The 14565-nt window shown below is 41.0% G+C and overlaps 1 protein-coding gene across 2 annotated transcripts in view; it reads right to left on the reverse strand.

Moving 5' to 3' along the window:
* Positions 1-13293, reverse strand: part of DIAPH3 (diaphanous related formin 3) — a 504348-nt gene extending 491055 nt beyond the window's left edge. For both annotated transcript variants that reach the window (XM_047871375.1, XM_047871365.1), the window contains exon 1: positions 12978-13293. In XM_047871375.1, the coding sequence (XP_047727331.1) occupies positions 12978-13154 (177 nt within the window). In that variant the 5' untranslated portion in view covers positions 13155-13293. The remainder of the gene's footprint in view (positions 1-12977) is intronic.
* Positions 13294-14565: the final 1272 nt, after the last annotated feature.

Below are 14565 nucleotides of genomic sequence, written 5' to 3' on the forward strand. Positions count from 1 at the left end.
TCCCCACAACAGGGCACAAGGGTTCCCTCTACATCCTCACCAGCACTTGTTATCTCGTCTTCTTGATGACAACCATTCTATCAGGTGTGACCTCACACCTGTTTCTGTCATTGCTGATGTTGTTTTGCTCATAAACCTTTCACTAATGGTGGCATCAGAGGCTATGAAAGTACATCATCTTTGCAGAATGAGATGTGCATGTTATCCAACAGGAATAACTCGTCACATCACTGTAGGCAGTCTGACTTATAGGAGAAGACACTGAAGACCACAGGCAGACCCTTTAAAATGAATGTAGGTCAAAGTTCGTCATTGGCCACTAGCTTACACATGGCTAGTTAATTCAAATTAAACCAAATTAAAAAGTAAGCTCATAGAGCTAGTGGCTAGCAAACTGGACATAGCAGAACAGAATATTTATATCATCAAAGAAAGTTCTGAAAAACACTGATCTAAGTAGTAGTAAAAGCTAAAGAAATGGACAAGATCATGCTGAAAGGAGGTATAAAATGGAAGATGATGATCTGAGACAGTACCTGAGAACACTAATTTAAAAGGGTGCAAAGGGGACACCTGGGTGGCTCAGTTGGTTAAGCGTCCAACTCTTGACTTAGGCTTAGGTCATGATCTCACAGTTCGTGGGATTGAGCCCCACACTGGGCTCTGCACTGAGAGTGGAGCCTACTTGGGACTCTCTCTCTCCCTATCTCTCTGCCCCTCGCCTGATTGTGCGCTTGCTCTCCCTTGCTCTCTCTCTCTCTCAAAAATAAACATTAAAAAAATGAAAATAAAAGGGTGCAAGAAGTGATGAGCAAAGATCAGAAGACACAGATAATCAGCATTATCAGTGCTAATAGTGTGAAGAAGATGAAATTTGAAAAATCAGCCACCAAGCTGGCAATTGTCGATCTGCCAAAGCAATTTTAGTGGAATGAACAGAAGCAAAGGCAAGGTTGAGAAACCAATGGGAGGTGGCTTCCTTCCTCAATGAGCGCTCTCCACCCTTTGCCAATGCCATCATAATAGTAGAAAAAGGTAAGAGCTGTTTAGTACTTATGTGTAACCCCCATTCTAACACACTGAATCATCATATCTAATATATAACATAGGTACTAATGTTCCCATTTTATAGATGAAGAAACAAACCGAGAAAAACACAGTAATTTTCCAAGGTCACATGGCTATCAAATACAGAGCCAGGATTCAAACCCAGGTGAATTTCAGAGCCTGAGTCCTTCAAGATTACACAAAATGGACTCCTCAATAACACTTCCCACCCATTGGTTCACACTTCTCTTCATACCAGACTGAATATTAGCCTTTTAAAGTCAAGGAATAAATTGTAACTACCTGTGCTATACGGTATAAAGAACATTCAAATATTTACTGAACAAATGAAAAGAACGAATTGACAAAATTTGGCAACAAGGGAAGGAAGCAGAGCATCGATCGTATTCAGCAGGGGAAAAGAGGTCAAGGGAAAGTTGGAGAGGGAGGCTGTTTGGTTTTGCTTCTGCTTTTTCTTTTATAATGGAAGACACTGGAACATTCTTAGAGAATGCAACCTCTAAGGAGTGAAACATACCTAATGGAACAGGACTGGGGCAAGAACGGTGGTAAAGGGATTAACCTTGAACAGGAACACAGACATTTCTTCTGTGGATATTGGAGGGGAGAGGAGGAAGAGTTGCAGAGATAGAAGATTACAGGTGCAGACAGCAGGAAATTGAGCAAGTTCAAGCAAAATGTCCTTTATTTTCTCTCTGAAGAGGGTGTCAAGGTGAGTGCTAAGAGTCAGGGGTAACCATCTCTAAGATCTTTTAAGGGAATGCTGTGGAATGTTCCCGTGTGGATACAAGTGGGTATTTTACACACACACACAGAATATCATTAAAGGATACAAAAGAAAATAATAGAAGTCACCGCGGCCTCTGTACGGGAAAAAGCTGAATTGGTCACCTGGGATGTAAGGAAGTCTCAGTGAGTCTCACTCTGTAATCTTAAATTCGTGGGCTTTTTAAGAAGTGCACACACTACTTTTTCAGTTTAAAAAAAAACTATTTACAACAAAAAAAGGATCAGGCCCATAGTGAAGGGAAAGAGAGTGATGATAATGGTTTAGCATAAAAGTCAAGAGAAATGGAAAAGAAGGTAACCAAAGAGCTAGTTCAAAGCCAGGACTCTGGAGTTAGACTGTGTGTGCCGATATCCACCGCTCCCTATTCCCAGCTGTGGCACCTCAGGAAAGTCCCCAGAGCCCTCCTCCTGTGCCTCAGTTCCAACAGGTCCAACACAAGGGTGCTGAGAGTGCCCACTTCAAAGCAGTGAATTAGGATTAAGTGATTAAAATCATGCCCAGCCCACTGTGAGAGCTGAATAAATGTAGCTATTGTGATGATGATGATTATTGAGCAGCTTTCAGGACCCAGCTAATCAACGGGGCCTAGAGACACTGAATGTTAGAGAATCAGTTCACATAGCTGGGAAGGTTTCCACCCTGATGCAGCGGCCCAGTGAAGATACAGAGAGCTTGTCAGGTTGCTCTAGGCTTGGAGATCTGAGGCACAGAACAAGGAAGTCAGAGGTCTTATTATTTATTTACATTCTACCCTACCTCAGCTTTGAGAAGGCAAGGAATGTGAAGGCATCCTAGTTCAAAAGGAGGTCCAGGGTTACTTTTACGGAGTGTGGCTACAGTGTGGAGCAAATGTCAGCGGGAAGCTGACAGAGAAAGAAAGAGAGGCAAGGTCATGGGGCTGGAGATCTAGATGAAACAGAAAGGGGGTGGGGGGGATATGTCCAGGACCCAAACCTCCTGGTGTATTCCCCACCACAATTAAGGTCAAGTTGGCTCTCTGGACACAAAGCAGGTGTCCAACAGGAGCGTAGGGAAAAAGGGAGGTGAGAAGCTAAAAAGAATGGTCAAAATGCTGCTGCTAACTGACATCCTGTCACATGCCCTTCAAAATGACCAGCCCTAGAGAATTCAGTCCTACAGATGAGATTCCCCTACTTTGGTATCTGAGAAAAAATCAAAAGAGTAAAACTCATAATAGCTGTCATGTATTAACTGCTAGGCACTGTGCCCAAACTACTATAACATGCATTACCTCAAGCAATCCTTACAACAATCTGTAAGTGGACATACTGTCATCATCTAATCCATTTCACAGATAGGAAAACTGAGGCACAGAAGTTAATTAATTTGCCCAAGGATACACAGCCATATTTGAATCCACTGAATCCATCCTGAGCCCTTTTTACCACCATAGGGCTCTAAAGCCACATTGCCAGGCCCCCAAAGGAGCCCAAATTGGCAGGCCCAGTTCTCCAATGACCCAGATTTGTTTCTGGTAACCTTTACCTGCCCTTGCCCACCACCACTGAAATATTTTATAAAAAGAAATAGACATTTAGGGTATATCAATAACATTTCAGTTTGAGTTAATCATGACTAGATTAATGAACCAGGTGGTGTAAGGTTACAAGAGTAGTTCTGCATAGATTTCCAATTAGCAAAGCATCACAAACCTACTGGAGTAAGCTCAAGCCTATGCCAAGCATTACAGAGAGGAAGAGTGACTTCCAAAAGCTCACAAACACATGCATAAAGTAAATGAAAGCAGGTTCAAGATAACATATCCATAACAGCAAAATAATACCCTCAGAAGAGAGGCTGACTGAAGTTAGAGCATGGTGCTAATTGGAGACCATCACCTTCTACGAAGAGATGAAACTGTCACATTGAATTTCTGATTGCAGATTAAGTGCATTCTGTTTTTCATGTTCATTTCTCAGACTGTCAAATTTTTCATTAGAAATGAATTGTAATTGTCCTTATAAATTGCATTCTACCCAAGGATTTGATCCACAAAACAGTTTAATACTACAGTACAGTCCATAATTAATGTCACCAATTCGTAAATCCTAGTTAAAAACTGAATGCTGCATAGTTTCATTTTAGGATGCCCAAATAAACAACCCACCTCAGAAAAATGCAGCAATTACAGGATAAACTCCCACATCCTGGGAAGATACTTTATAATAAAATAAGCCTTATAAATGCACTATTACGGATCTTACAATTAGACTAATCTATGTATCTTACTAAGAGTTTCAAGAAATTCTACATCATAACTCCAAAAGAAGCATGTACTTTTCTTTTTTAACTTCCAGAATAACCTAGAATTAGCAATAATATCCTTGGAGAGTTGAACAGGTATTTAGCCATCTTTAACCCATGAAGGTCCCTCATGAAATAAACAAAAAGCCCTGTAAGCCCTTTACCTCAAGAAAATAAAGAGCAAAGATTACAAGGAGATATTGATAGGAAGGGAGAAAACAGACATTTTAATAGGATTTATACAGTTTCATTTCTGAAGCTTATTGGAGAGTACATCATGTTCTATATACCTCTTTTGTATGATTTTATATATATATATATTATATGAATATATATTGTATTGTAATATTGTATTGTATTGTAATATATTGTATTATTGTATGACTACATATATATTATTGAGGGTAAACATTTCCTTTGAAGTTAAAATATATATATACATATATATATATATATATATATATATACATATATATATATATTTTTTACCCTCAATAAATTATTTAGAAGTAAACTGTTTTGGGGCACCTGGGTGGCTCAGTCAGTTAAGCATCCGACTTTGGCTCAGTCATGATCTCAGGGTTCATGAGTTGGAGCCTGCATCAGGCTTTTTGCTGACAGCAGGGATCCGGCTTTGGATCCTCTGTCCCCCTCTCTCTGCCCCTCCCCCGCTTGTGTGCTCTCTGTCTCACACAGGCGCGCGCTCTCTCTCTCTCTCTCTCTCTGAAAAATAAACATTTAAAAAAAGAGAAGTAAACTGTTATGAAGCATATTGTAAACATCCTTCACAACTAATAAACATTTACTAGTTACTTCTAGCTCATCACTAGTGAAAAACTAAAGGTACAAAAACCTTGGCCTGGTTCAAGTACTCTAACTTCTTGACTTACGTCAGCTCTTGGATTCCTGAAGCCAAGGTCTACAGTTCTCTTCACAGACTCTCCAGGTCCATTAGGCTTTTTAAATTTTGTATTTTTCCGAGATTATCTTAAACATTTGAAGTGAAAGAAGCATAATCTGGACAATGTGAATGGCCACTCCACGATCATGCCCCTTCCACCAGGCACTTCTGGTATCCACACTGCTATGTGTGTGTACTACCACAGGGCATTAGAAGAAGCCAAACAACATCAATCATGCTACATAGGTGTTCACAATCTCCCCTACATAGGAGGAATTAAGTTGTCTATAACTCCAAAATGACACTATTCAAGGAACCACGTACTTAGAGCTATGGCAAGTTAAATTTCAAGAGAAAAACGAATATAGATGCTGGTGGTCTTGGGTGCGATTCTTTCTGCCCTGTTTCAACAGTTTCATACAACTTACTAGAAAATATGTACATATGGCTATATTTTTTTTAGATTTATATATTTTTTTTATCATAAACAAGTTTATAAGAGTTCACCATTTCACTCAGAGCCTCAAGTTAAGATCTTGTGAAAGAGACAGTGATGTCAGATGACAGGTCTCTACTCAGTGTGGGGCTGAGTCTTTGGATTTATCACTGTACTTTGCTTCCTCAGCCTCTGGGATTCCATTTCCATCCAAGACTCTAGCAGGCAAAAAGGAAAACAGCAAGCCATACACATATCTTTCCACTATTAAATCCAACACTGATGACTTAATTTCAGCGAAACATCATCATCAATCACATTAAATTAATGTTGTTGTTCATTTGAATTTTATTGGTTTTATAGTTTTGTTTTTGGTTTTATATGTAAATCTGTTTGAGTTTTATAGTTGTAAAAGTGCCATAAGCATAAGGAGTTATATTTTTAGTTTTATATCTATACATATATAAGCAACATTATTTTTATTATCATTCAAGTCCACATTGGAGTAGCACAAGGATTTTTTTCTAAGTTTGAGGTTGTTTCCTTTGTAGGTTTCTTTTCTAAGTTTCATCTGCACGCAGATGTCAGAGTTTCATGATCCGCATTTTACGCATAAAACCATAACCCCCTCCCCTCCGAAAGCTTCAGCAATTTGCTCTGACCATTCAGCCATCACAATCAGAAGTCTGCATCAACCCGAATGGCACCTGGCATGCCGGGATAAGAACTGAGAATGGGACGACTCCGCCTCCACCACACTATGAGGAAAAAGCCTGACCCTGTCAGGAGTTTCCAGCATAGGAAAGTAATTCAAATATCCAGCGTAAAATCCCCAACGCCCTACGATCTAGAAAAAGATTGTACTACTGCTAGTACTACTAACGATGACAGCAGCAACAATCCTATAAACGGCAAATATTTACGTAGCAGTTACAATGAGCCAGGTACTATTCTAGCTCCATCACGCAGTAACCTTTAATCTTCCCAACAATCCCATTTTGCACCTGAGGCGACGGAGGCATGGAGAGAAGTAACTTGCCCAAGTAATGCATCATATAGCTAGGATTCAAACTCTAAAAGCGGTCCGGGTCCCTGCTCATAAATGCTATTCACGGTGCCTTTTCTATAAAAAGCTGTACAAAAGGATAGCAGTGGATCTTTTTGAAGAATCAAATCTATGGCAAGCATTTCCGAACAGTTTTCATTAATTAGCTAGTAACTGAAATATTCCAGCACCAAAACTTAACTTATTGAAACTCTCAAATCCTCCCCTAAGTTAATAACGATTATTTGATTTGCTATTTGAGAAAATTACTCCCGACGGGAAGGTATTTCAATGCCACCCTGCTGCTACTGCGAGAAAAGTTACCTTTGTAGATCCTGTTCAAAGAAAGCTCATGCTTTGATCCTTAATATCCCATGAAGTAAAAGGTTACGCTTAATCTATATTTTATAGACCTAAAAGTCAAATTAGTTTCTGGAATAAACAAGCAGAGTGTGACAGTAAGCATATTCTGTGGCGTTCACGACATGCCTAGCTTGGAGGATACTATGTGCTGAGTTAAAGACAATTACATTCGGATAATACATAGCAGTTTTGTCTTGTATTATTCTGCAAGCATAAACAAGTTATACACATGTTAATTTACATTCTATATAAAAAGCCAATTTTAAATCCAATTTATAAGGCAATAAATATATAAAGATTCTAGGACACAGCAATAAAGTTATGCCATAAAGTAGAGTTAATTCACGACAACAATAATAAAAGCATGACAAATTTTAGCATTCTACCAACTGCACAAAGGTGTTTCAGGTAACATCTGTTCAGAAGCAATTGCTACAAGACAGACTAGATGAGATGCAAGGTTTCACAGTGTAATAAATGTATGTCAGTTTGCTTGCTTCGTAATTAAAGACATGAGTCTTTGAAAAAAAGCAATTAAGCCTTGCTCTAAATCTGAGACAATTATCCCTACTCCCACCCCTTTTTACCCACCAAAAAAAAAAAAAAAAAAAAAAAGAAAGATCCAGAGTGATCCAGAAGTAATAACTACCATATATCATCTATTTTCAGCAGCTAAACATATTCCCAAAAGCCACTTTATATATTTTGGTAGCCTTTGGTAAATTATATATTAGCCAACAGAGAAAACTTCTTTTCCTCTGTCAGGAAAAAAACAAAAGTCTGGGACAATTCAGGCAATTTACTTAAAAGACTGGCCTGAAGAAAATAAATGATCTTACCTTATGAAGGTTTCAGTGTCAGATGGGTTAGTTGGAATTTTGATATAACACTCAAGTGCCCAAATAAGAACACTGCCTCCGATTCTTGACAATTTAACTCTAATACAACTGAAAGTATCACTTTAGCTGAGGACACAATGAAGAAATAAATTCAAAAGGCACACAAAAATAATTCCACATTTTTCTCAGCTTTCTAGCAACTTCGAAAATGAGGCAGCAGAACAAGTTGGAATCAAGTTCTAGCTGCTGTTCCAGAGGACCAAACTGTTATCTTATATCCCCCCAAATCACGGTCCAAAAGAAAATGTTACCAAAAGGAAGACATTTAGGTGAATCTGACAGTTCTCCTAAAATACACATGGATGAACTGGTAAACCAAACCTTTTAACATGGTCACCCTCATAACTACACCTGTTGTGTTCATTTCCTGTGGCTGCCAAAACAAATTCCTACAAACTTAATGGCTCAGAACAAAAATGTATTCTCTCAGTGCTGGAAGCCTGAAGTCAGAAATCAGTTTCACTGGGCTCCAACCAAGGTGTTAGCAGTCCCGCTCTCCCTCGGAAGCTCTAGAGGAAACCAGTTCTTTTCTTCTTCTGGTTTCTTAGGGCTGACAGCATTCTCTGGCTTGTGGCTGCACCACTAACCTCTGCCTTTGAGTCACATCACATTCTCCTCTTCTGTAGTCAAATTTCCCCCTGCCTCCCTCTTACAAGGACACCTATGTTTGTTTGCATGTAGGCCCAGCCCGGTAATCCAGAGTAATCTCCCCATTTTAAAACCCTTAATTTAAAAATCTTTTTGTTGCAATGGCAGGCAACATTCACAGGTTTCAGGGATTAAGACCTGGTTATCTTCTGGGGGGGGGGGGGGGGGGTCAGTTTTCAGCCTGCCACAGCTGCCTCCAAATGAACCCAAAGCCAAGAGGTGGCCATGCACTAATCCCATCATGCCTACTCCAATTTCAGTTGCCCCTCCTCCAATAGTTCTCCCGCTGGATTCCTCCTGCCACCTAACAACCTGCCTGTGATCAGGAAATCACTAATTCTGTACTCATTAAAGGTATTACTATTTTTAATGGCTCTTGAGTGAGACAAGTAGTAAAGGTTAAAATTCCCAACAGCACAAAAGAGCAATACAGGACAGTGACTAAGAATGTAGGAGACAGCTTGCCAAGGTTCAAATCCTGTCCTCAGCAACAGGCAGTTGTGTGACCTAAGGCAATTCAACCTCTGCATTTTGCTTTTTCCATCCAGCAAACAAGACTAATAATACCACATACCTCATAGGGTTGTTGTAAGGGTTAAAGGAGTTGATATACATATATATGGAGCACACATATATATATATATATATATATATATATATATATACACATATACACACACACACACACACACACACACACACACACATATATGGTACCTAGAACAGAGCTTCGTTCATTTATTAAAGTAACTGTTATTAGTAATGATGTCCAAAATGGTAGACACATATATATTACTGAACAGGGTGAAATATCTCTCACAACCAAAATCGAAGGTACAGTAATGACATAATTAAACAATAATGAACAATCTGTTCAATGGAAAGTATAAGATTAGATGCAAGATTTACACCAAAGTCTGTGACAACTTTTAAAGGATATTCCTAATTAAAAAGAAGAGTCACTCTGCCAACTGGGACCACCAAACATACAGGCCTCCTGTCAAAACATTGACCCACGGCTTCTCTGGAAGACACACATCCTGCTCTCAACACAGATATGGGGGCCACCACCTTGTGCACTGTGTGTTCGTAAGAGTAGGACTGAAGCACCCAGCGTCAAGTAGGGCAACTGTTTTGTTCTGTTCTACAAGGGAAACAGGACTCAGGCTCAGGTATTATGAGTGTGACCTACGGCAGGACAAAACTTCATGATCCTACTGAACTCTACCTTCGCAAAGCCTTCATCCAGGTACCTGCCTTGGCCTGCCAATCTCCTATGGTTTCATCCTGTCCCCAGTTACTAGCCTCAGCATCTCAATACTCACTGCTTGCCATATTTTCTACTGAAATCAAGTCGGTTAGTTCACAAGCAGCCCCAAAGTAGTGGATTTCTTGTGTGGCCAAACTGTCCTACACTCACAACAGATGAATTTCTGTTTACACAGATCTATGGGGAGAAATTCTATACTACAAACTTGTATACACAAGGCAACAGTACCTTGAGACTCGCGACTAAACACACAGTAGAAAACAAGGACTGGTCTGCTTTACCAGGGCCTAAAGTAAACCAAGATTTCAGTGGGCCCCAGAGCTCATGCCTTCCAACCCAAGAACAGAGCAAGTGGCCAATTTACCACTCAGTTCTACTACCAGCTTGCAGCTTTGTGGAATGTGCGAAACACCTATATTATCGCTTTTCCTGTCGTATCACCAAACTCTGTTGCTTGTTCCAGTCAAAAGCAGCTGCCCCCAGCAACTCAAGCAAAAGCCAAGAAGTGCCTTGACATCTAGTAGTACAGCAAACTGAACTACAGAACAGTCGCTTGTAGAGGCATTGCTAAGATCTCATGAGGAAGGGATGGTCTCCATCCTCAAAACAAGAGTTACTAGGGTGAGACTGAGAACAGGTGTGAAATAGGTTGACTGGGAAGAGCTACTCAGAAGGCAGCCTTAAGCCTGGCATACTGAGACACAGGCCAGGAACAGAGTTAGGGTTGTTAAAGCCCCCTAAGAGTCCTACTTCAGGTAGAGGTGGTCCCAAATCAGTGGCACTCTGAGAAAAGCATCGCCCAATGCCTCTTGGAAGATAGGCTAAGATAAAGCAATGAGTTTACAAGCATGGGAAGAGAGAGTAGTAAGCCATCAGGTGCAATCAATGTAGATAGTCCAAAAAGTGCACATAACAGAACTATCAAATAAAGAATAAAAAGTCACATAGCAAATGACTTTGATCAACACGGCGGTTAGAAGCGCCAGTCCTCACACAGCCAAAAATTCATGTATAACTTGTGACTCCCCAAAAACTTAACTACCAATAGCCTTCTGTTGACTGGAAGCCTTACTGATAACCAATTAAGGCATATTTCGTATGTTATATTATATACTGTATTCCTACAACAAAGCTAGAGAAAAGAAAATGTTATTAAGAAAATAGTAAGAAAAAACAGATTTACAGTACTGTACTGTAATAAATCCATGCATTAAGTGCAGTTTAAACCCATGTTGTTCAACAGGCAACTGTAATTGCTAAACTTAAATATTCCAAGCAAGTTAAATATTCCAAACAAGTTAAATTAAATATCCAAGCAAGTTAAATATTCCAAGCAAGTTATCTCTGATAACAGCATTAGTGAAATGGAAAATATAGCTAAAGAAACTATAAGTATCTAAATTAGTTTCAGGGATTACAAACAGTCCAAATTACCTCTAAATTAATTATGAAGACATGATTCAAATCAGACTCCTATCTAAAAACAAACACTGGGTGCATCTGGGTGGCTCAGCACAGAGCCTGCTTTGGATCCTCTGTCCCCCTCTCACTCACGTGCTCTCTCTCCCTCTCAAAAATAAATAAACATTAAAAAAAAATAAAAAATAAAAACAAACACTGTATTTTTAGATATGTTTATTAACTTTAAAGCTTCAAAGTATTGCTTTTAGAGGTCTTTTCATCTTTACAATAACCCTTTTAGCATACTTAAGAGTGGCACCTGGGTGGCTCAGTCAGTTAAGGGTCTGACTTTGGCTCAGGTCATGATCTCATTGTATTTGAGTTTGAGCTTCGAGCTGCATGGACAGCTTGGAGCCTACTTCAGATTTTGTGTCTCCTCCTCTTTCCCCTCCCAGCTCACGCTCTGTCTCTCTCTCAAAAATAAATAAAAATTAAAAAAATATAAAAACAACATACTTAAGAAATGAAAAACTAGAGCTAGAGAAGAGCTAGAATCCAAATCATGTAGATACATCCTTCAGTGAAACTAAACCTAAATATTAATTATTTCACTTCTGTTTTCATAACCTCCTTGCTGGAAGTCACAGAAAATCCAAACGAAAATCCAAAATACCTCATGTATTCTGGAGCATAGAAGAAACAAAATGGAATGACATCATTAACCCAAGCAAAAGACTCTAAAAGGAAGAAAAGTCATTGCCCCAGGATTCTTCTCATATTGGCTAGAATCCTGCCTCGCCAATTTAACTCTATCCTATTTGTTCCTCAACTCTACCAACAAAACAATCAACAACATAGTTGACCCTCCTGCAAATTCTGCCAGTCCTATGGCCCTCTTGCTACTTAATTTAGAAAAATTAATCCATGTTGTCCCTCATTTTCAGTATTCTGATACATCTCATAGCTCTGCTCCCAGTTTTATTCAACCATTACTTTTAATTGTTAGCAACTCACTCCTGCTCCACAAATGTCTATTCCCTTAAGGTATGTATCCTGACTTAAATTCCTAACGAGATTTATTTGTTCACAGAAGGCACATGCTGTGTTGTATAACTGTGCCCAAAACTGAAAAAGTTATATTCCATAACTCCATATTCCTAATTAAATGGAGGGGTCAAATATTAAATTTTCAATTGTTAGATTTACCCCAAATCTATTAACCTTCTGTGATTTATTTACACACATTTTTACAAAGCAGTCATCACTGCCTATTCTTTCACTAGTGTACACCAACAAAAAGATTCACAAACCGCTGATCATGACATCTCCCTTGGGTGTTAAAGTAAGAGAAGCAACCAGAATAGCGAGTTTCTTTCTAATATAAACAAAACATTCCTTAGCAGTGACTACATAGCCCGCCAAGTTTTAAAACCTGTTGTTTCTCCTTGGAAAATTACAGCAGAAAAAGAAATACTACCCCCTAAAAGTTCACTTTGCTATGTCTCATACCCTCGGAAGCCAGAAGGGTGGGGAGAAGTTCGACTCAAAAAAATGCAAGGTTCACCTAGGTGACGTCAATACATTCACATTTGAACTGCTTTTCATGTCAGCCAGAACAAATGTGGGGCAACACAGTGACCAGTGAGTGTATTTGGCAGTGGGTCCAATCAGAACTGGACCCTGTCGTCGTAAATCTATTAGGAGACTGGAAGCTCTAGCAATCTAGAACAAAATGTAGCCCCCGACCCATTCCCGTTTACACCGTGGACCCACCCACCCACTCGGCTGTCAGCCAAGTCAGAGTTTCATGAAATTGAAGGATCCTGGGACCTGAGCCGCAGCCCTTCGGCCCTGCAGGAGCTGCCCCACCAAAGCTCCAGGCGAAACTTACAAACTTGGGACGTTTCTCTCCAAGTTCCTCCGCGCCGCTGGGCGGAGGGTGCTGAGGGCCCTTCCGGCCCGGCATCTTGCTTTCCCGGCAGCTACGGAGCGAGGCTGAGGAGGGGTAGGGGGCCCCGGCGGCCGAGCCCTGCTTCGGGTGGTGCAGCCGAGGCCGGTGCCGATCCATCTTTCTGCGCAGCTCTCGGGGACGGAAAGAAGGCGGCTGAAATGCAAGCCACAAGCCGTGAGCGCGGGAATCTGCGGCGGATTAGCCTTCCCGGTTCCGCCGCCAGCTGTGCGGGCCCAGCTCAGCCCAACTGCTGCTGCCGGGGCCACCGCCAACACATCCGAAAACTCCCGCCACGGCTGACGGTTCGGGACCCGCCAATCCCGCGCCGCTTCGTCAAAGACATTCCCGGGATCCGCCTTTTCCGGGCAGAACGAAACATGATTGGCTGTGCCGCCCGTTCATTTCGCCACTCAACCGTGGCAGCTACCTTAAGGGCAAGGGCGGGATTAGGTCGCGAAAGCGCGGAAAACCTATTAGGAAGTTACCTCTCTGGGTTTATTTGGAATTTGGAGAACCGGTTCCTGCTAAACTGAAAGGCAAGCGAGACCCTCTGCACCACCATTCGAGCAGCGTTGGAATGTGAAATCATCTGCTAACCCTCTCTTGCCCCACTCGGGACGCCCTGGTGCGATGGCCACTGGGAAAAGTAGTTCTAGGATCTGCCCTTGAAAGGCAGGTGAGAACAACAGCAATCAGAACGCTCCAAGAGTATGTTGCCTGGATGTACCGAGCTCCTGCTGAGTACCCAAGTGCTGAGAGCCCTATCTGGAGTGGTAGAGGAGCCCACTAAAAATCAGAAAGGTCTAGGCCACGTCCTTAAGGAGCTCACATCTGTGCTTCACAAACCCTTACACAAATAACAAAATAATATAAATGTATAGCAGTTGTTTTAAAGGTTCACTGAGAGCAAAGAGGGGGGAATATTAAATCTGAAGGAGCAGAGCTGGAAAGGCTTAAGTAAGAGTCCATGGATTTTCACTAGGTAGGCAAGAGTGGCAAGACATCAGATGTGAGGCATTCAGAGCTGGAAGCAAGGCCAAGAGCACTCAAGAGCATAGAGCCGAAAACTTCAAGAGCCTACAGTGAAGGGCCAGTGAAGAGCCTTGAGCTGAAACCATGCGAGAGAGTTTGCTATGTATACCGAAGGGCAAGCCTCGAGGTTAAAGGAGTTTTCCCACACATCACTGTGTTTTTCCCCCTTTTAAAGTCATCTTTTCCTTTGAACTCTTGCCTTAAGTTATCCAACTTCTGACTACAGAGAGGTGGTGTGGGCCAAGACTGGTAAACATGCAGTACTGATTTGGGGACAAGAAACAAGTAACTGGGAAGATTGGCACAGAGGTTCAGAAGAGGGACCTTACTAGCAAGTAAGCTCTCAGGCTATAGTCATTGGGTTTTCTTTTGTTTTTTAATGTCTATTTGTTTTTACTCTACCAGACTTTCTGTGCCAGTCTCCATCTTCAAAGAGCACCTAATCTTTAGGGGGAAATCCAGGAGAACAGCAGGGTCCGGAGAACTGAAGTAATTC

The sequence above is a fragment of the Prionailurus viverrinus genome, chromosome A1, assembly GCF_022837055.1.
Source record: "Prionailurus viverrinus isolate Anna chromosome A1, UM_Priviv_1.0, whole genome shotgun sequence".
NCBI classification, from domain to species: Eukaryota; Metazoa; Chordata; class Mammalia; order Carnivora; family Felidae; genus Prionailurus; species Prionailurus viverrinus.